The sequence below is a fragment of the Aulonocara stuartgranti genome (assembly GCF_965226115.1).
Source record: "Aulonocara stuartgranti genome assembly, chromosome: 4".
Taxonomy (NCBI): Eukaryota; Metazoa; Chordata; class Actinopteri; order Cichliformes; family Cichlidae; genus Aulonocara; species Aulonocara stuartgranti.
The window spans coordinates 1,023,709-1,044,191 of NC_138942.1; the positions used below are offsets into that span (position 1 = coordinate 1,023,709).

General features: G+C 49.0%; 2 protein-coding genes across 3 annotated transcripts; one reads left to right on the top strand and one right to left on the bottom strand.

Annotated features, from left to right (window-relative positions):
• The first annotated feature begins 1,533 nt into the window (after positions 1–1,533).
• LOC309705227 (uncharacterized protein) lies at positions 1,534–5,046 on the top strand. Of its 2 annotated transcripts, XM_082530889.1 has the most exons (9): positions 1,534–1,593; positions 1,826–1,919; positions 2,773–2,896; positions 3,006–3,163; positions 3,515–3,657; positions 3,735–3,912; positions 4,109–4,248; positions 4,327–4,489; positions 4,782–5,046. In XM_082530889.1, exons 1-9 carry the CDS (start codon positions 1,577–1,579, stop codon positions 4,845–4,847), a joined length of 1,083 nt encoding a protein of 360 aa, XP_082387015.1. In that variant the 5' UTR covers positions 1,534–1,576; the 3' UTR covers positions 4,848–5,046. The 2 variants fall into 2 exon arrangements, with proteins under 2 accessions (XP_082387015.1, XP_082387016.1); XM_082530890.1 differs by lacking the exon at positions 1,534–1,593 and having other exon boundaries at positions 2,725–2,896.
• A 3,038-nt stretch (positions 5,047–8,084) lies between these two features.
• nr1d1 (nuclear receptor subfamily 1, group d, member 1) lies at positions 8,085–20,397 on the bottom strand. The gene is made up of 8 exons (XM_082530759.1): positions 19,995–20,397; positions 14,992–15,270; positions 14,819–14,907; positions 13,570–13,714; positions 12,823–13,481; positions 12,562–12,747; positions 9,975–10,185; positions 8,085–9,315 (listed from the first exon to the last, which is right to left on the bottom strand). Exons 1-8 carry the CDS (start codon positions 20,026–20,028, stop codon positions 9,095–9,097), a joined length of 1,824 nt encoding a protein of 607 aa, XP_082386885.1. The 5' UTR covers positions 20,029–20,397; the 3' UTR covers positions 8,085–9,094.
• Between the last annotated feature and the right edge of the window lie 86 nt (positions 20,398–20,483).

Consider the following 20,483-nt stretch of genomic DNA (forward strand, 5'->3'; position numbering starts at 1 on the left):
AATGCACCGGGATGTCATGCTTGGAGAAAACTCTCCTGAGTTTCTCTGATACACCGGCTACATAGGGGATGACAGTGTTGTTGCGTCTGTCCTTCTTATCCTCCCTCGCTGGTGTCTGGTCTTCTTTTCTCTGCCTCTTTGCTGACTTTAAGAACGCCCATTTAGGATAACCACATGTTTTAAGTGCTTCCTTTACATGTGTGTGTTCCTTCTTTTTCCCTTCAGGCTTAGAGGGAACATGTTCTGCCCGGTGGTGTAGGGTCCTAATTACTCCAAGTTTGTGTTCCAGAGGGTGATGGGAGTCAAAGAGGAGGTACTGGTCCGTGTGTGGGGGTTTACGACACCAACTCTCTGCCATCTATAATCCAGTTTTGAGATCCCTTCCCAGACGCCTTAACGCCCACTCACATCCTGGGCCATCTGACCTCAGGAATTCACATGATAAGGTGGGGCCAGGTTTCACAATGAACACACCCGAAACTCTGGCTGATTGGGACCCACACCCAGTTTCACACCTTGGCTCAGGCGATTAGAGGATCATCAGGGGTCCTTTTGTCCCTCTGTGGGGGGAAACTCCCACTAGGTTTATATCTGGGACTCTCCACCATTTGACCTTAGAACTGAAGAAGCTTCTCGGATGAGAGGTGAAACGTCTTCAAGCAACTTAAAGAAGTCCAGACGCTTTCCTTTGCAAGCTCCTTTGACTACGATGACCTGGATGACTGAGAACCTTCACAGACATTCTGGTTGTATACATGTTCTGTATACTGTTTCTCAATAAAGTTTAATAATTGAAAAAAAATGTTAACGTTTAAACCCTTTTATTTCATGGGTGCTTTTCAAATTTGAGCTTCCCTCCCTCCAAGACATCTACAGGAAGCGCTGCCTGAGGAAAGCGGGGAGGATCATCAAGGACTCCAGTCACCCCAGCCATAAACTGTTCAGACTGCTTCCATCAGGAAGGAGGTTCTGCAGCATCCGGTCCCGTACCAGCAGACTGAGAGACAGCTTCTTCCATCAGGCCATCAGACTGCTGAACACGTCATAGACACCTCAGCTTCACTACTGGAACTTCAACATTATGCACTCCATACTGTACAGTAATGCCACTGTTTTGCACATGTCTCAACTCTGTATATTTTATTTTATATATTCTATTCATTGTTTACTCTATTTAATTTGTAAAATATGTGTACACACACACACACACACACACACACACACACACACACACACGTAGAAAAATATTTAGTATACACATCCAGAAATGCATATACTATTATATATTGTACATATATTTATTAGTTTCAGATGTAGCCATTCTTGTATTTTGCTTGTTTACATTATTGTATTTTGCACAACTCTGTTGCTTGTGAAGCTCGCACACAAGAATTTCACTCACATGTGCTGTACCAATGTACCTGCACATGTGATGTGACAATAAAAGTGAAAAAAAAAAAATTTTCACCGCTGAGCGTCGCTGTCTTCAACACGATGATTGGCTTAGCTGTCTGTAGCGTCACTGTCAGAGAGCCAATCAGCTCCCGGGTGGGAGCGCGGATATTTGAAAACAGAGATGGCGGCGGTGCGAGCGTAAGTCTGAAAATATTTAATATATTGTGATCAATCTCATCAATAAATGTTTGTTTCCACTCCAGAAACCTTTTCACACGTGAAGCGTGGGTCACGCGACTGTTTTCTGCCTCGCGTGATGAAATAAAACATTGAAAATCTGAAGTTTATTAGCTGTTAGCAGCTGAAGCTAACGGTCTGCGTCACCGAGGGTTCAGTATTGACGTTTGTTCGTTTGTTTGTTTGCTGTCAGCGTGCTTCGGCGTTGTGATCCGGCCCTGCTGGAGCCCCGCGGAGAACCGGAGCCGGACTGCGACCAGGCGGCGCGGATGGTGCTCTTCCTTACGGTCTGTGGCAGAAAATAGTCCGCCTACACCTCACAACACATCAGAGTCCTCGCAAAACGCACAAAACCCTGACCTCTGACCCCCACTGAGGGAATAGTTAAACCGTAAACAATGAAATGGAGAGCAGACCCTGAGTTGGCTCAGTCGCAAGTTTTCAAGTTTCTCACCTGAGTGAGGCCAGCCTGTCAGAGCGGACTTCAATCAGTGTTCATACCAGAGACAGCTGATACTCACACACGCAGTTACTGAGCAGTTTCCTCTGTGTGTGTGTGTAACACGTCACCGTGCTACAGCCATCCTTGCAATGTTAGAATAAAGTAGAGGAGGTGTTCAGCAGCTCCAGGCTGACAGCAGAAACAGACGGGGGTCTGATGAAAATCACCACAAATACATGAAGTGCAGCTACGAGGCTGAGAAACGTCAATAAGGAGAGACGCTGGCGGAAGGCTTTGCTTTGTCTGTTCTCATTAAAAATGGCTGCCGTGTTACATGACCCACAGGCAGCAGGGTGAAGCGTGCCAGTGGTTCAGTGAGCTGAGCTTCAGTCAGTCTTCTTCCTCATGCTCAGGATCCAGATGTTTTGGTGTGTTTGATAAAGTCCACAGTGCTAACAGAACACACACACTGTGAGTGTTTGTTTATGGAATATGTTTCGTATACCTGTGCTCCTGTGAGTGGGTATGAACACTGAGCCCCGTCAGTGTGTCACCCTCATGTTTCTATGATGTTGTTTTATTGTTTATTTTAAGTTGGCTCTAATTTCTGTGTGACATCATCTCTTTTATGTTGTATTTACTACAATCAGCTGACAGATCAAAACAGTCCCTGAAATCGTCCTGTCACGTGTGTTCAGGACCGCCGTCGCATGCAGAAGGTTCTGTGGCGTCAGCTGTTTGTCCTCGACTCCATGATGTCACTGCTGGAAGGACTGGAGTCTGCCCAGCAACTGATGGCACAGTCCTGCCCCCCCCAACCAGGTACACACACTGTGGTGCTGTCTCACCTGGAAAGAACACAAAGAAAGTGACTTACTGTGTGTGTGTGTGTGTGTGTGTGTGTGTGTGTGTGTGTGTGTGTGTGTGTCAGAGGGTGGGGCTCGGGGCAGGTGGAAGGCCCTGAAGGTGGAGAGCAGGTCAGGGGTGGAGGAGACCGAGGCGCTGCTCAGATCTCTGCAGGACAGAATCCAACAGATCCACGACAGACGACACACACTCACACAGCTGGTTCAGCATCTGCATAGCAAGGTCACACACACACACTTGATTTCATATCTTAGTGGGGGCATCTCATTGACATGATGCTGTAACTAACTGTAACTCTGACACTAAAACCATATTTTGAGCCTCAAAATGTCTTCAATCTTGTGGGGACGGACATCTGGTCCCCACAAGTACAGTCACATTCCAATTTTGGTCCTCAGAAAGACATCTAAACATGGTATCCACACGCACACACACACACACACACACACACACAGGTTAACGTCAGTCACTAAGAGTCGAGGAGGTGAAACATCAGGTAATCTTGCTTTTCTTTGTCGCCTCATCCTCTCCTCTCCTTGTCTCCTCCTGCCCTTGTCTCCTTGTTCCCTGCAGAGGCAGCAGAGTGAGCAGCTGGAGTCGTCTCTGCTGAACGCCCAGAATGCTTTGCAGTCATGTGACCTTCAGCTGGCCCAGTTGAGGGCGGAGTCAGAGGTGATGCTCGGTCACCTGATCGAGTGGCAGCGACTTAGAGACGAGTGAGTGCCACAAAGTCACGTGACTCTATTGAAGCCCTTGTGATTGGTCGCTAACCTGACTTCCTGTCACCTGGCAGGCTGCAGGTGCACGTCAGCACCACGCAGGACGTCATGCAGATCAACCTGCTCGCCTTCAACCAATCAGAGCTGTGTGTGGAGCTCAGGCCACACACCTCTTCTGACTTGTTGTCCAATGAACTGGAGCCGCTGAGGCTGTCAGTCACCTGGAGTCATGACGACCGCTTCAGACTGCAGGTAAGGACACAGGTGTGCGTGATGTCAGGTTTCCTCCGACACTAAGAACTGTTAGTCAATCAACAATCAATACTCATTAAAACTGATTGGATGTCACAGATGCGAGGGGCGTGTCTTACAAACTGTAGATCAATCGATCCGTGAGTATGTGTAGCCCAACTTCAAATAGAGCGTGATGAAGGCGTCTGATCCTCAGGTGAGCGAGGGGACGGCGGACCTCGCGGAGGACAGCCTGACGGGCCGACGGGTAGAGCTGAGCGCCGCCCTGCTGGAGGTGATGCGGTGTTATGTTGGGCAGGCCGAGCTGTTGTCTGAGATCCAGAGCCTGCGGTCCAGGTGAAGCGCTGACCAATTATTGAATTGACGTGGGCGGGGCCTCTTTCCCACGGCGTTTAATCACCATCTGTCTTTCAGCTTCGCCATTGACTGGCACCCCGCCCAGCGCCTCCTCGTCTACCTGAAGACGGCATCGCTGGTGTGTCATCTGGAGGTGGAGGAGGGATACCCGCGCGTGGGGCGGGCGCGCCTGCTGTCCGTTCGGCGGGACGGGCAACATGTGGACACATCTGGGCTGAAGGTAACAGGAAGCTGCTTCACAGTCTGCTTTTAGGTGAAATTATCGCGTTTCAGGTGTGTTAGTACGCGAGGCTTGGAGTCTGGGGAAGTAAAGGATGCTTGAGACGCCGTGGTTACCCTGCACAGGTGGGGCGTGACACCACCTCCCAAAGACCGCCTCAAACATTCATCTCAGTGGTTTTGATTTCACCTCGTGTGTTCTTGCTCCAGCTGCAGCGTCTCACACGAACGTGTGTGTGTGCGTGTGTGTGTGTGTGTGTGTGTGTGTGTGTGTGTGTGTGTGTGTGTCTAAGCCTCCCAGCGGTGAGCTGCGTCTGACCGAGTGGTTGGTGTTTCTCTACAGCAGTCCTCTCCTCTGAACGACGTCTTCCTCCTGTACAGTTTCCTGTCTTCTCTCACACATCCACCGGGGGTCGCTCTCTCACCTGCACATGTGTTACCTGCCCTGAAGTGTTTTTGTCTGTGATCACATGACATGAAAATAAACCTCTGCCTGCAGGACAAACTGGGTGTGTGAAACATGAAGTTTGTCTCTGATAAATAAAGAAGTTTATAGAATTTACAGAAGCATCAGTTTCACACAGAAGAAGCAGAAACTTCATTTTTAAACTAATAAAATGTACTCTAACAAAGTTCTGTTTGCAGTCAGTTATAAAAGAATAAGAAAAACTACTGAAAATAAAAACGTATAAAAAATGTTTAGGGAATAATGAAACTGTCAGTAAATATGTCAAATTAAAGGAATATTTGTGAGAAAAAATAAACCAATTATTGGAGGATTTTAATCAATAAAAGCATGTTTGCAGAGTAAAACCATTTTTGTTTTTAATAGAAAGGCTGTTTTTAAAAGCCCATTTCTGCTTGAGCTGGGTCTGTTTTTAAATGTAAACTTAAAAAAACCATGTTTGAAAACATTTCATGAACTTCTTTCATTTATAATCCAGCAGAAAAAAATGTTCATTCAATTCTTCAGCTGAAGCTTTTATTTTGTAAAGCTGCCACCGGGAGTCGCTGTTTCCTTTCGTGTTGCTGTCTGCTGCTTCCCAGCATGCACTGCTACACCGATACTGTACAACGTGACGTAAGACACACACGCATGTCCGCGTGATTAGATAACATGTCGGGGACATGTCACGCCGTCAGAAACCAGACAGAGCGGCTCCTGAAGGAAAACCGAGCACAGCCCGCGGGAAGACTTCCTGCTGCTGACACACCGGGTCACGTGTTCTCATAGAAACACGGAAACAGCCACGGAGCTCACGTGTGTCTGCAGAACATGCAGGTTTAACAGGTTTAACGTTTCTCACTGGGGCTTGGTTCAAATGCACGGAAGTGTAAAATCAGCCAAAACTTAAACGGAGTTTGGTGTAACAAATAATTCTAAATTACAGCCTGTAAAACTGATGCTCTTGGGCACATAGTTAGATTTTCACTGATCTTTGGTCACAGCAAGGTGTGGAAAGGTCCACCCGGAGTCTGGTGAGAGGACAGTGGAGTAAAAGCAGCTGGTGGTTAGTGTATGCACAGGAGTCCGGCTGAAGAATGAGATTACTGCAGATCACTGTGGAGTTTCCCCTCCACGCACATCTCACCCACTCTTAATACAGCGGAACGTGGACGTGTGTGACTGCTGCTGAGTCACCAGTAGGAAACTGACATCAGGAAAATATCTGAGTGGACTAAGTGAAGGATTCTGTTCGTGTTTAAAATGAGCACAAATGTGAATGGAGTTTGGTTTGAGGGTTAGCGTACGAAAGCCAGGCTGCTTCGTGTTTTTGCTCCAAGCATTTACTGATTGTCAGCATCTCCTCAGATGAGCAGACGGTTTGAGACGGCTGCCAGACGTAATAAAAGCAGCTATTATTAGCTGTAAATACACGTATATGCGTGGAGTCTGGTGCGTCAGTGAAGGAGCTTTAACCCTGATAAACACGTAACTGTAAAAGTGAACGTGTGAAAACGGAACATTTTTGACTGGAGTCTGGTGGAGACTGCTTCCACGCGAAAACATCATCACCATGCAGGTGTGGTTATGAAGCATGCGCCTGCAGCTCAGTGTCACACATACAAACAAGTGTGCAACATCTCAGTTTGTGTTATTGTTTATTGCCTGACGACCTCCTCCTCCTGCTGTGGACCTCCTCCTCCTCCTGCTGCTGTAAATCAGTGATCAGAGTGATCCGTTGTCACGGTGACGCACCACACGGCTGTAAACGTGTTATATAAGTACGCACAGCACTAAAAGGAAGTGATGTGCGAGTCCATCTGAAACTGGGACACAGTGCTCGTCTCCGCCCGCTGGCTGCTCATTGGGCAGTGGGGATGCTGAGATCGAGATGCAGCTGGCCAATCAGAATCCAGAAAGTGGAAGTTTGATTATGAGGCTGCAGTTCGACCTACTTTCTCCTCAGAGTGACTCACTTTCTCCTTCTTCTCCTGCTGTCCCACTGACTGCTGAAAGCTCAGAGCCAACAGGACACTAACCTCCAAAAACCCACCAATCACGATCAGCTTCACCTCATGCTGCTCAGACACACGTGGATGTCTGTTTGTCACAGTCTGCGGCTCTAAAATCAGTGAAAAAGTCAAAGGAGTCTGGTGAAGGAGAAAGCTGGCGCTGCTGTATTTACAGCCTATAGTTCATATGAAATATGATGTTTTTCATTTGTTTTAATTAATAAGTCATCAACGTGTCTCGTTTTTATATGAAACATTAAACATTTAACCTGAAATTACACATGAAATATTTTTTCTTTTCTTCTCATACTTTACAGTTCACAGAGAGATAAATATGTGTGATGGTGAAGAGACGATGTTAGATGTTGTATTTCAGTGACTGTAGTGCAAGGCACAAAAACGCCACCAGAGGGCAGACTGTGCCGCAGAGCTCAGACCCACTGGAATATAACCCTAAACACCTTTATATTCCACTAATAAAGGTGAGCTAGGTGACACAGACGAAGCTTCGTGTCTAAATAAACTAGAATAAACCCAACATGGAAGCACTGAGAGCTGCAGTTCCTGTGGTGCCCAGCAGAGGCAGCAGTGAGTCAGTCCCATAGACTTCCGTGTCAAAATAAACTCATTATTAGGGGCGTGGTCTCTTTGACTGACGGACGGATGGGGATTTGGCGCTACTTAAATAAAACTGATTGTTCAGTTTTCAGATTTTTTAAAAAGTTTTTACTGTAGTAAAATGAGTTTTTGTGACTGTTAGTCCCAACATCATGAGCTGCTTTACAGCCTCCTCAATTTTGATTTGGGGCGTGAAGAGAGCACATACAGCTGCTGCGGTACAATAACAGAGAGCTCGAATCAGGCTCTTCTACAGCTACATCACCCGCTCTACAGCTGCTGCAACTACAACCAGCAGCAGCTTGAGTCTGTGACATCAAACCCTGCCACTACAGCATCTCCACCAGCCGCTGTAACTGACTCCAGCTTCTCCTCCGCTGCTGGTGGGTAAAATGAGCTTCGCTGAGAGAAAACTGAAGGTCGTTTTACTTCAGCTCCGACTCGTCCAATCATCAGTCCATCGCAGTAACGTCTTTATGATCAGTGTGAATATTATAGATTCAGGACGACTCATGTGTGCATATATTTATATATCATTTTTATATAACGTCTTTACAACATAAACCACAGATTAAAACACATCAGAGATCTTCTTTCATCAGGTGCACTTCCTCGCTCGTACATACTTTAATAGTCACGATATCTGCACAGGCATATATTCATATTAACCAAAAATAGTTGTGTACAACAGATCTCAGGGAAACAGTTCAAGTATAGCTGGATCTTTGTGTTCATGGCTATGTACAGTTTCTTTACAGAACATCAGCTGCATAAGGTTTGTCTGAGGCGTCGCCAGGTCACGCCCCGCCTCCTCCATCTCTGTAGTAGGTGGAGTCATCATTCCGGGCGCTCCACAGTTTGGAAGTTCAGGATGAATCAGTTCGTACTGGAAGAGTTTCTGTTTCCTGCAGAGTGGAAGTGGAGGCCGCCGCAGTCAGAGATCGCCGGCCGCTGAAAATCGAAGGAGCTGATCCCAAAGTCCTTAAAATCATTAAAAGCAGCTGGATGCGTCCAGATGTTTGAAAGAGCTACTTTTAGTGTGCATCTGTCTCCAGCTGGGAAAACTTTCAAATTAAAAGCGTCTGAACTCATCATGAACGTTAACGAAGCTAAAATCAGACAGAATGATGACATCAACAGGAAGTGGAAGTGAAGCTGAACGAACAGGTTTGTCCTGTGTGAGCTCGTCAGTTAGCGTACTGTCGTCGTCCACGTCCTTCACGCTTCTTTCTTTTGTCTTTCAGACTTCCTGCTGGCGACGCTCCAGTAAAGTCAAAGAACTGGGCTGGCTAGGCTAAGCTAACGGATTGGGCTTACACAGGTTAAAATAGTGTGGTTTAAAAATGGCAGCCTGCTCCTTTAAAACATCAACCAGCTGTTTTAAAGCAGACTTTTATTTTGGCGGGGAGACGCATGTCTTGCAAAGTTCTGCTGATGACATCATCATCCTGCCAGTCCGATGCGGTCTGGATGACGCTGCGATGTTAAGGGATGGAGAGCGTGGCGATGCGGTGACATCGCAGTGATGTCATCAAACGTCGATGCGGACGGACAGCAGCTTCTCAGAGTGCATGTTGTTGAGCGTCCGCAGATCTGGCAACTTCAGCAGCAGTTTGGTGAAGCGTGGCGAGTCCACGTCGAGGTGCTCGCTCTCTGGGGCGACGGGCGACTTGTTGACCAACGAGCGAAGAGCGCGGATCAGATTCTCCTGCAGCTGCTCCACCGACGCCACGTCTTCGATGCCGGAGCGGTCTGAAACCACACGGAGAGGGCAGGTCAGCGAGCAACGGGCAACCACTACATCTGCAGCAACTGCAACAACTGTTACGTCTACAACTACTGCAACTGAACCAAACCCGGTGACTACTCCACCCACTACATCTACAGCAACAGCTGCAACTAAACAGTTTAAAAACAAACTCGACATGTGCAACTTCGACACACAACAACCAAAAATTATTAACTATGCAACTAAACACAAGACATCAACTACGGCAACAACATCTACATACGCCGCTGCTGCTACCTAAATCACTGCAACCACGACGCTTCACTTACAGCAACAGCTTGAACAAACGGTACCTTTTGCAACTACACCAAAACTTGGCACAACCTGCAACTCAACAAGTTGGTGCAACTACAGCAGCAACATGGAGAAACGTTTCTCCTCTGAAAACATCCAGATGAAAGAATCAACTTTTAGCGATTTCCTTACCTGGATGATTGAACGTGCATCGAAAACAACAACAACAGCTAAACCACACAAACTCGGGCTACACCTGCACTCGCCGTAGTTATGTGCTACAAACAGGAAGTTGATTTTCTATACTTCCTTCTTAAACACTCAACACGTTGCTTAAATAACTGCGATACGTTTCAGCTAATCTACGGCGGCGGCGATCTTTGCTCACCTGCTGACACGAGCACCACGGCGGTGAAGAGTCCGAGCTCCTCGCTGTCCAGCTCCAGCGCCGCCAGCTTGTGGCTGAAGTCAAACATGGCTCCCAGCAGGTCCCTCATGCCCATCGCCCGCAGCTCCTGCAGGTTGTAGGTGGCGCCGGAGACGAACGTCACCGTCTGCTCCTTCATGTTAAACAGCGACGCAAAACGCACCATCAGCACCTGAGACAGGAAACAAGGACGGGCAATCAGTGAAAGCGCGATGATGTCACCGACACATTTAGGTTTCATTCAATCTCAGCCTGACACGAGTTTGAGCAACCAACGAGGAGGCGTGTAACTACAGCAACATTACATCTGCAACTCCTGCTAATAGATCAACATCCTCTGCCTAGAAAACTCGCCACATCCAAACTCCTGCAACTAAACACAGCAACTTCAGCCAAACACCGCCCATTACAACTGCAGCAACACGTTAACTCCTGCAGCTAAGCCAAATCCTGCAACAACAGCAACTCTAGCAACCACTACGTTGCAACGTATGCAACACTTGCAACTGAACAACAAGCAACTAGCCTAAGGAGCTGGGAAAGAAAGCTTTCGTGACGTGGGTGACTGCAAATCTACACAGAAAACAAGCAACTGCAACACAAACTACATCTGCAGCAACAAGTAAACATCATGCTGTAGCTCCAGGACTACATCTGCAACATTTTCTGTACCTACAGACAATGCAGCATGTTCTGGCTCCTTAAGATTCGCCCCTCATGTTATGTAGTGTTATATAAGTTCATGCAATCTTTATTTGTTTCTGGCACACTGTTCATTTTATTTTGACATCCTACCAGAAGTGCTATTTCTCATTACTTCCTGTCTAGCGGGAGAAGGACAGTTTGCTACCCCTATGGCACATTCATGTATTTCAACAAAGCCATGCGAAGCATCCAGTCAAATAAATCTGCCAGAAAGGAACAGCGCTGTGGTTTTTCTACATGGGAAGATGGTTGTCCATCTGTCTAGTTAAGTGCGAGGGCAGAATACAGCAAAGACTGCGTCTCACAATGAAACATAATGCTGCAACTAAACACGGCAACTCACTAACTTAACCAAATGCTGCAACAAGCAACTGCTGCGACCGCTACGTCTCCATGAACAAATGCAACTAAACAGCAACCTGAGCTTCAGATCTTTGACCTCGGGAACGTTAGTGGGAGTTTTTAAACTCGCACTCTTGTGGACTCGAGGGTGAACTCAATAGTTTTTTCAAAGGTCAGAGGTCATTTCCCTAAAATGTGCTCTGATTGGATGACAGTGCTGTAACTGGCTGAGTGAGAAGACATGGTAAATATCTAGAGGGTGGGTGCAGCGCCCCCAGTTTGCCTAGTGGTCAGGTCGGGTACAGCATCTAAGGAATCTCAATCAACCAACTGACTATGTGCACGTTAGCATATGCTACTTCCGGTGCGGAAACTCCTGTGGGGAGCTGTGTTTCCGGTGTCCTATTCGCGCCTGGTTTATTGTCCAAAACAAGTTAAGCAAATGAATGAATCAAGCGGCGATTTACATTTCTATAGATGTCTCGGGCATTTACCCAATATATCTGTAAATGATGTCCATCGACTTGTCGATATTTTCCCCCGCGCCTCAGAGCAAAAGAGAAAATGGATTCAAATGTTATATTTCTCAGCTGTCCCTCGTTTATCGCGGGTGTTATGTTATAGAAATAACCAGCGAGAGGTGAAATCAAGGAGCCAATTTTATTTTTTGACGGTGCAAACGTTTGGTGGACATCGTGGACATACAGTACTGCACTTCAGAGTCACACTGCTAGCATCGATGCAGCGACTCTGTACTGTACAGGAGAGACGTCACGGAGGAGATCGTCTGCAGCGATCAGGACGCAGGACACAATGTGACGTAAAAAAAAAGCATGCAAACTTGCAATCTGCGAAACAGCGAGGTGAAAGGTGAACGTTATAGCGAGGGACCGCTGTAATTTTGAAGGTAAGTCACAACATACCCTTCGTACATACTAATGTATAGAAACCGTTACCAGCAATCATTCATTTTTTGTGTGGCTTTTTTCACGGTTTGTTGACATGCTGTGTAGGTGTGTACTGGACTAGCTGATCTCGACATAACGGGAAACATCTGGTTTGACTGTTCTTCACCTGTAGTTTGAATGCTGAACATTTGCCTGTTTAAATCATGAGACCAGTCACTATACAGAGATGTGCTTCTGAGTGTGGACGATGTGTCTTCTGCTGCAGTGATGCAGTTCTGCTTGTGTTGAGTGATGTAAACAACTGATCGATCTAAACGCTTTAAACATCAAAATTGATCATTAGATTTTTTATGACACAGCAGCGGTGAGTGTTCCCAGCTTCTGCTCTTTGTAACTTAACGCCATCTTTCCGTTTTCGAGTTTTGGACATGATGTTGGAGGATATCTTCACAGTAGCGATTGACCGCAAAGTAAAGCTACCGGAAATGTACAACCCCACATCCGGTCTCAAACCAGGAAGTTAGCATTTTCTCGTGCACAGGGTCAATCAGCACAAACCTCGCCCACTAAACCGAGTGACATCACAGGTTCACCTCAAAGGTGCCGGCCTTCAGCAGGGCCACCTGGTCGTTCTGGGACAGACCGCTGAATCCTGGGATATGTTTGGCGAACTCTACCACCTCCCTGACGGCGGGCGTGAAGGACAGCGAGAAGTCCTCCCATATCTGCTGCGGGGTCTTCGAGGGGTCGGCGTGAGGCTGCATGTTCATTGGACAAGCCTGCGGAGACAGGACAGCACCGTCAGCCAATCAGGTGACAGCTTGTAAACCCTCCCCCAGTGGATGAGCTCTTACCAGCACGATCCCCGTCTGCTTCTTCACTGGACAGCGCTGCTCCTGGGTCACATGACCAGCGGGACCGCTCTGCTGGCTTTGCCTCCCGTTGCTACGGTGAAGATATGTGCGGCTGTTTTCCGGTAGGTAGCACTCTGTGGCCAGGTTGTTATTGTGGTGGTAGATGGTGTTGAGGCCGTTGGCATGGTAACCGTTTGGGCAGCGGTTGGGCTGCCAGAGCTCCGCCTCCCCATTGTGGTGGACGTGGTTATTGGCCAGCTTGTCGTGAGCGTATAGGAACGTCTCGCGGTGAGCGCGAGCAATGGCGCTAATGGTGGAGTCCATCCCGGGGCTGGGGGGTGGGGAGCAGGAGGGGGAGGAGCTCTGATGGGAGGGAAGAGGCGGTGGGGAGGAAGAGGAAGCCGAAGCAGGCGGGGAGGGTGAGGAGGGGGCTGGAGGCAGGGCTGAGGGCTGAGGCCCGGGGGCGATGGTCACCCCCGGGCACGGCGAGGAGGAAGAGGATGAGGAAGAGGATGAGGAAGAGGAAGAGGAGGACGACGACAGGCTGGCGAGCTGGAAGTCGCTCTGCAGCTGGTTGTTCACCATGTTATTCATGGCGCTCTGCATCTCGGCCAACATCCTCTGCTTCTCGCGCTTCGGGATCCGCCCGAAGCGCACCGCTGTGGACAGAAGAGGAAGAGGAGGAGTTAGGTCGGATTCAGAGTGTGCGGGCTTGCAGGTGGGCGTGCAGGTGAGGCGGGCGCTCACCGTCGCGGCTCATGCCCACAGACAGACACTTCTTGAAGCGGCACTGCTGGCAGCGGTTCCTGTTGATCCTCACGATGGTGCAGCTCTCGTTCTTCACGCACTTCTTGTACTGGATGTTCTGCTGGATGCTGCGGCGGAAGAAGCCCTGCAAGACCAGACACGCCCACACCGTCACCTTCAGCATCATCATCGTCATCACCACCAAGCCCCAAAACTGCCAAAATCCGCGGACTGTATATCCGGTCTTTAAGTCTGACGTCATTAGCCGCTTCAGGTTCCAAAGCCAAACGAACACTGCGGCATCACTGAGAGTTAAAAACTGTCTAAACTCTTTCATCTGTAATAAAATGATCAGCGTTGCTGCTTTACCAGGTGTAACAGTTAAGTTTAACATCCATGAAAACAGAATTTATTAAATTTAACGGAGTTAGAAGTTAGCAGGAAGCTAGCGGAAGTTAGCTCGCTAGCTTCCACGCAAAAATAGCATGTTCTGACTGAGAGATTTCTGAAACAAATTAAAACGTACAGCTCTGCTATCACTTCCAACATAAATGAAGACAGAAAACTAAACAGCAGTGGCGTTTGTAGGGTTACTGAAGTTGGGCTAGCTGCTATATAATGATGTGCTACGTGACCGCTAGCGACACAGCTATGTTAGCATAAACACAGTGAAGCTGGAGGATGAACGCTAACTTTCTTCCACTCGATAAAAGTTAACGTGAAGGTTCCTGATGGTCAGGAACAAATGCAATCGCATGGCAGGATGCTGTAAAAGGACCAAACTTCAGCCAGGAGAACAACTGAGATAATCCATCCACAATACAAGGTTAGTCGTTCATATACTGCTGCCTGGGCTGGGCTGTAGCTACATCGTAAGGTTTTAAAAACTGAGCTTTAAAATGAACAGTGGTAATAAAAGCCGAGAGAGGCCGACAGGGATCACTGACTGTTTTTAGGGGCTTGTTCAGATTAAACAGAACAAGATACAAAAGATTAAAACATGTTAAAAACACAACAGCCTTAATAAATGCAGAGTAGTTTGGACTGAAGCTTCATCACATCATCACTTAAAGCCTGTGTGCATGTGATGTGTGTGAATAAAGAAATAACGCATTTGAAAATAAACAGGAAGTAAATAACTCTGAAATATTACAAAAACAAAAAATAAGAATAACAGTTTTAGATTTTAATTAATTAACACAAATACTATCATTGAGTCGGTAGTTCCATTGTGTGTGTGAGATCTCACCTTGCAGCCTTCGCAGGCGTGCACGCCGTAATGGAAACCCGAGGCAACATCGCCGCAGACCTTACAGAGCAGCACCATGCCGTTCAGCTCTGAAACACAGTCACATACAGGAAGTGACATCAGAGGTTCCGTTCAGCTCAACACACAAACATGCAAACGAACTGCGTACTTACTGGTCAGACTGGCCACAGACTTGCTGGGCGACGTCCTCAGAGAGCCGCCGTCGTCGCGGCCTCGAGGCGAGCCTGCCGCCGACGAGGAGGCCGAGGAGGCCGAGGAGGACCCGTCGTCTCCGGCTGACCCTGAGCTGGAGCCGGAGCTGAGGAACGGCAGGGTGAGGGAGGAGGAGGAGGTGAAGAAGGACTGGGAGTTGGAGTTCTCACTGTACATGGAGACCGGACTGGTCCGAGTGGGAGAGCCTCCGGAGGAGCCCACGTAGGAGATCACGCCTCCTGCAGGAGAGCAAGGGGAGGTCAGAGGTTATTGACAGTGGTGAGGGGGAAGCGTTCCACCTCTACTCCTCGAACGCTCTGAGCGACTCGGTTTTACTGCTTGTACATATCACAGCCTCCTCCTACAAAATAAAAGCCTGTAAGTGCTTATTTCTGCTCTTTGTTCTGCTCGTTGTGCAGCGCAGCGTGACTTTGTACCGCCGCTCAGCAGAGGCGGGATTTAGACTCACACCTTCTCAGGTTTCATCAAAGCACCAGTGAAAGCTGCCGTGAATGTTGGTCTGCCGCCGAGCGGGCTCAAAATGAAGTGATCGGCTGCCACATGTGCACAGCGTCTGAGAGCGACTGTTTGCAGACCTGTTGCCTCCCATCAGCATCCTGTAAATCACGTGAAGCTCTGAGCAACGATTTCATCAGCAGCACATGCAGACTGTGACCGCTGAACACGATCGGTGCAGCGGCAGGTTTGATCTCTGTGGGAGGCTGCAGTCCTGTTTTTACCGCCGTGGCTTCGATGGCGTTGGACGTTATGTCAGGACCACGCTGCAGAGATGGGCCCTCTGTTTTGTAGTGTTCCCAAAATATTTGAATTTATCTGATTAAGTATCAGCTTCTGGTGTCCCTGTATGATACAATATCACTAACTACCTGACCCCACTGAGGTTGGGACAAACACCTTTCACCTCGTGACACGCAGCGACCTTCACAGAGCATTAGTGTTGACTAACGATGTGTTTGTTAGTCAACACACGGCGAGGAGTCAGAAGCACTAACAGGAGGAAACCCCTGATTCTTTGTTTGTTATGAGAGGATGATGTTTGTCTGCACATGTCAGAGCTGCACGTGACACACACACACACACACACACACACACACACACACACACACGACCAGTGCGAGCTGTGATCACCTTCATGTTCTGCTGCTCAGACTCAGGCTGAATGTGTGCTTTGTGAGTCTGTGCTCACACACTCACACAGCAAGGCCCGCTGCCAGCTCACAAACTGGGTCACCAAGACAGGAACAAGGAGAGCAGCCGCCATCACCTTCACGCTACACGAGGAACCACAGCGAGCTCACAGACCAGCACAGACACTCAGACAGAGGACTCAGCGTGGAAATGCAGACACAAACGAGTGCTGATGAAGGTCACGTGACGTGTTTATAAAGCTGCACATGGCCTCTGAGCGTCTGACCACAGAAATATCCGAGCTGTGCTCATGTCTGTGCTGAACCTGCTGCCTCCCTCCTCCTCCCCTCCTCCCCCTCACGCAGCCTCGGCGGGAGGCTCGTGTGTACTCCGTGGTCACGCCCCTGAGACACGTGCCTGCTCCACTCAGACGGCTCTGCAACGGGACTGGAGCGCCAGAGGCCCGCCCACACCCACGCCTACCCTCCCTCTGCACACACTCTCACGTTCCCGCCATTCATCTCTCTCTCACACACACTCACACACACACACACACACACACACACACACACACACACACACACACACACACACACACACACACACACACACAGATCTGCAGCGTTTTCTGCTGCAGTAAAATAAGATTCTTCAGCTTAAACGTGACCTCCTCCTCACTTCCTGTCATATATCTGCTGTTGCTATGGCGATGTTCATACTCAACAATCTAGAGTTTCTCGTAACGAGCTGAGTGTGAGCCAAGACTGCAGACTGCAGACCTCTATGACATCACAGAGAGTAAACTTGCTGATCCCAGAGGATGAATGAGAGCCTGCGGAGTCAGCCCAGAGTCAGATACAGAAGGATTATTATGAACTGTCAGTCATGCAAAGCTGCTCACAGTCCAAGAATAAGAAGAGAAAGCGAAGAGGAGGGGCTTGTTTTTGGACTGATTCTTCTACTCCCAGAGCACACACACACGCACACTGACACACACACACGCACACTGACACACACACACACACACACTGACACACACAGTGACACACACACACACGCACACTGACACACACACACACACACACTGACACACACAGTGACACACACACACACACACACTGACACACACAGTGACACACACACACACGCACACTGACACACACACACACACACACTGACACACACAGTGACACACACACACACACACACGCCGTTGGATGTGTCAGAGAACATTTTGGGGCTGGTGTCTTGCCCCAGCCTGGAGGAGCCAGGGATTGAACCACCAACCTTCTAATTGGCAGATGAGTTGCTTCGTCTCGTGAGCGACAGCCACTCAGAGATAATTAAAGCTGAAACCGCAGAAGAAGAATAACCTTCATCTGACTTCATCAGTCACATCCTCAGAGGAGCAGTAACCAGCGTGCCCTGCAGGAAGCTCCACAAAGTGCATTCTGGGTAATCTGCAAAGGCTCCTATCAGACTGTGGGATAAGAAAGCTTCATTTCACCTCCACCTGACAACAGCATCATGCTCCAGCTGGGAATCATTTTCTAATAAAGTTTCCCGTTAGCGCTGACGCTCGCGGTGGTGACGTGGCACGTCTCTGCTGCTCACGAGGTCTCAGGACAGATCACATGATCTTCAGGCCCTCGTGAAGGTTTTAAACGATCCGTGCTTGGAATAAGACGCTGTGCTTCCTTCAGGCACTGTGCTGACCTCCAGAGGAGAGGATCCAGCTGCTGACACATGTTCGCCCTCTTTGACTGAGCGTAAACGGGTTTCATCAGGGTCTCTGCTCACCGTGGGAATTTCAAAGTGGCTAACGGCTAACGACTCGAGGTCGAACGCTGACGTGTCCTGAGAGTCTCTCTGACAGTGCTGCAGTGATGTTTTACTAAACGTTCTCTAAGAACCCTCTTTATCACCTTTTAAGTACGTGTTTAAGCGTCACGCCGCCATGTTTTTTAAAGTTGGTCTGAGGTTTGTGGGCGTGCTGCAGGGAAACGTGTTAGCTGAACTCTGAGCTGACAGGAAGTTCACACGAGCCAAACGCTCTTTGAACGTCAGTGCGGCGAATGTCTGTTATCATTGAGCTCAGCACCAGCAGCTGAGGCTCATGGGTAGTGTAGTGTCAGTAAGTGTCCGCTGTGATGAGCTTTAAACCACAAACACGGTGATCTGTGAGAGCGAGCAGAGCGGCGCTCTATCCTGGGGATACAGCAGGAATCCTGGATCAGGAATATCGGACTTCGAGCAGACATGGAGACGCTTCCATAAATCACATACATCATTCACATCTGTTTTATTCCCTCACTCATTCACACCTCCCTCCTTGACCTCACTCCCCTCTGATTGGCTCCTTTTGTCCCAGAAATGTAAATAAATCAGCTGCACAGGTACATCGTCTCACCTGTCGTGTTCGTCACTGTGTTCAGGTTTTATGTCGAGTTTTATTTGTCGGTTTACACTTTATTACATCATGTGATAAATATATTATTGTTATTTACATCAGTAAGCCTGCAGTCTGAAAAAACTCCTGAGGGATTATTTTAACACAGATTCATGTTTTTGTGTTCTTGCGTCTCCCAGCAGCTCCACGTCACCGCGGTCAGCTGCAGGTGTCTGTGGCGAGGTGTGTGACGTGTCTCTGTGTACGGCTCAACATCCTTAGTGGCATTTGAATAAAACTCTGTGACTCCTGCCTGAAACAAGCTGAGTGCAGTCTGTGCTGCTGCAGATAAAAGCCACACACAGAAACCAGCGCTCAGCTGTGTTTGTGTTGTTCTTGTCTGCGCCAGCAGGGGGAGACAAAAACACCCAAACTGCAGCTTTAACAGGTGAGGACAGGTGAGAGCCGGACTGTAACTACTATCATCGATGAACCATCAGTGTGTGCTAAAGATCCTCATCCCGGTCATCGATCAGAATCAGCCATGATCAATAATCTGATCACATACAAATACAAACTATAAAAGTGCAGAAGAAGAGAGCAAAGGCTCCTGACGTCAGCGAAAATGAGCAAACGTCAAACCACGTGACTGTGCGCAAATCTTTAAATGTGATCGTGTTTGGAGCACACAGGGGGAGGAGCCGGGGGAGGAGCAGCGGAATTATACAATGAGCTCAGGCTCAGTGGCAGCCAATCACAGCCCGCGGAGCTCCGTGAAAACATAGCGCACATGGCTCGGTTTGCCGGTCCATGTGAACCGGCAACTGGCACGAGCGAGCGAGCACGTACACACACATTACTGCGGGTCCACCTGACACCTGTCCACCCTCCGACATGACCGCTGTCACTCTGACCCACTTACCCGAACACACGGGCGCAGTCACGTACACGGTCCCCGTGACCACCGCCGGACATGTGCCAAGCGGGACCCGCTGTTCCCGAAACACGGCCACGGACACCTGCTCACGGGGACTGCAGTGAGGGCAATGCGGGGTCCAGAACCTGGTCTGGACCTGAACCCGATGCTCCCGCCCCCCTCGCTGAGAGAACCTGTACCGCGGACACAAACACCGGAACAGAGGTTCGCGCGCCACACAGCCGCAGGTGCTCAAAGCTTCGACCTGTGGTCCGATACTAACGATACCAACAGTTTACTCATCGACCAGTAACCTGCTTGTCTCAGCCTTCACCCCGCGCTGCTGCCAAACTCCATGTGAAATTTGACAACTTTTAAAACTCGACCTCTGAAGCAGCAGCAGAGACCCCCACACTGTTAAAAGTCAAAATAAATGTACCGCACGCGCACAGCGTCGCTCTTATCAGCTCTAATGTAAGCGTGAGGTGCAGAGTAGGGGACGTATTTACCTGGGTTGTTGTTGTTGTTGTTGTTCGTGTCCATGGCAGCGGTGGTCACTGTGACATCCGAGAAAAAGTCACACACGCGACCCTCGTTTAAAAGTCCCAGAAAGCTACCGCTGCGCACGCATCCCAGGCTCGGAGACGTGGGAGAAGAAACCACCACAGAAGAAGAAGCGGGGTCTTATTCTGTGAATTCAAACTACTGCTCCTGCTGCACGCGGAACCAAGCGATCCGTCCTGCTGCACGCGCGCCTCTGTCTGCCTGCCTGTGTGTTTTGAAACAAGGCGCGCGCGCAGCAGGACGCTGATGATGATGAATGTGCGGGGGCCGCCGTGCCCGCACGCGGCAGAAAACGGGACCATGTGACCGCGGGGAGAGCCTCGTGCCCCAGTGACACACTTTCCCGCCCCTTCTCTGCGCTGCAGCCGCTCGTTTAAACCTCCGAGCACGTGGAGCCGGCTGCTCCTCGCACAGGGGCATTCTGGGATTCGTAG

What these genes read in the sequence shown, in the direction of transcription:
- LOC309705227 (XM_082530889.1), top strand. An exon ending in TTCAGCATCTGCATAGCAAG is followed by an intron (nt 3,164 to 3,514) that starts GTCACACACACA and finishes TGTTCCCTGCAG; the next exon opens with AGGCAGCAGAGTGAGCAGCT. An exon ending in ATCCAGAGCCTGCGGTCCAG is followed by an intron (nt 4,249 to 4,326) that starts GTGAAGCGCTGA and finishes TCTGTCTTTCAG; the next exon opens with CTTCGCCATTGACTGGCACC.
- nr1d1 (XM_082530759.1), bottom strand. Translation starts at nt 20,028, where the DNA reads ATGGACACGAACAACAACAACAACAACAACCCAG. An exon ending in GTCTGTGGCCAGTCTGACCA is followed by an intron (nt 14,908 to 14,991) that starts GTAAGTACGCAG and finishes ACTGTGTTTCAG; the next exon opens with AGCTGAACGGCATGGTGCTG. An exon ending in ACGCCTGCGAAGGCTGCAAG is followed by an intron (nt 13,715 to 14,818) that starts GTGAGATCTCAC and finishes CTGGTCTTGCAG; the next exon opens with GGCTTCTTCCGCCGCAGCAT.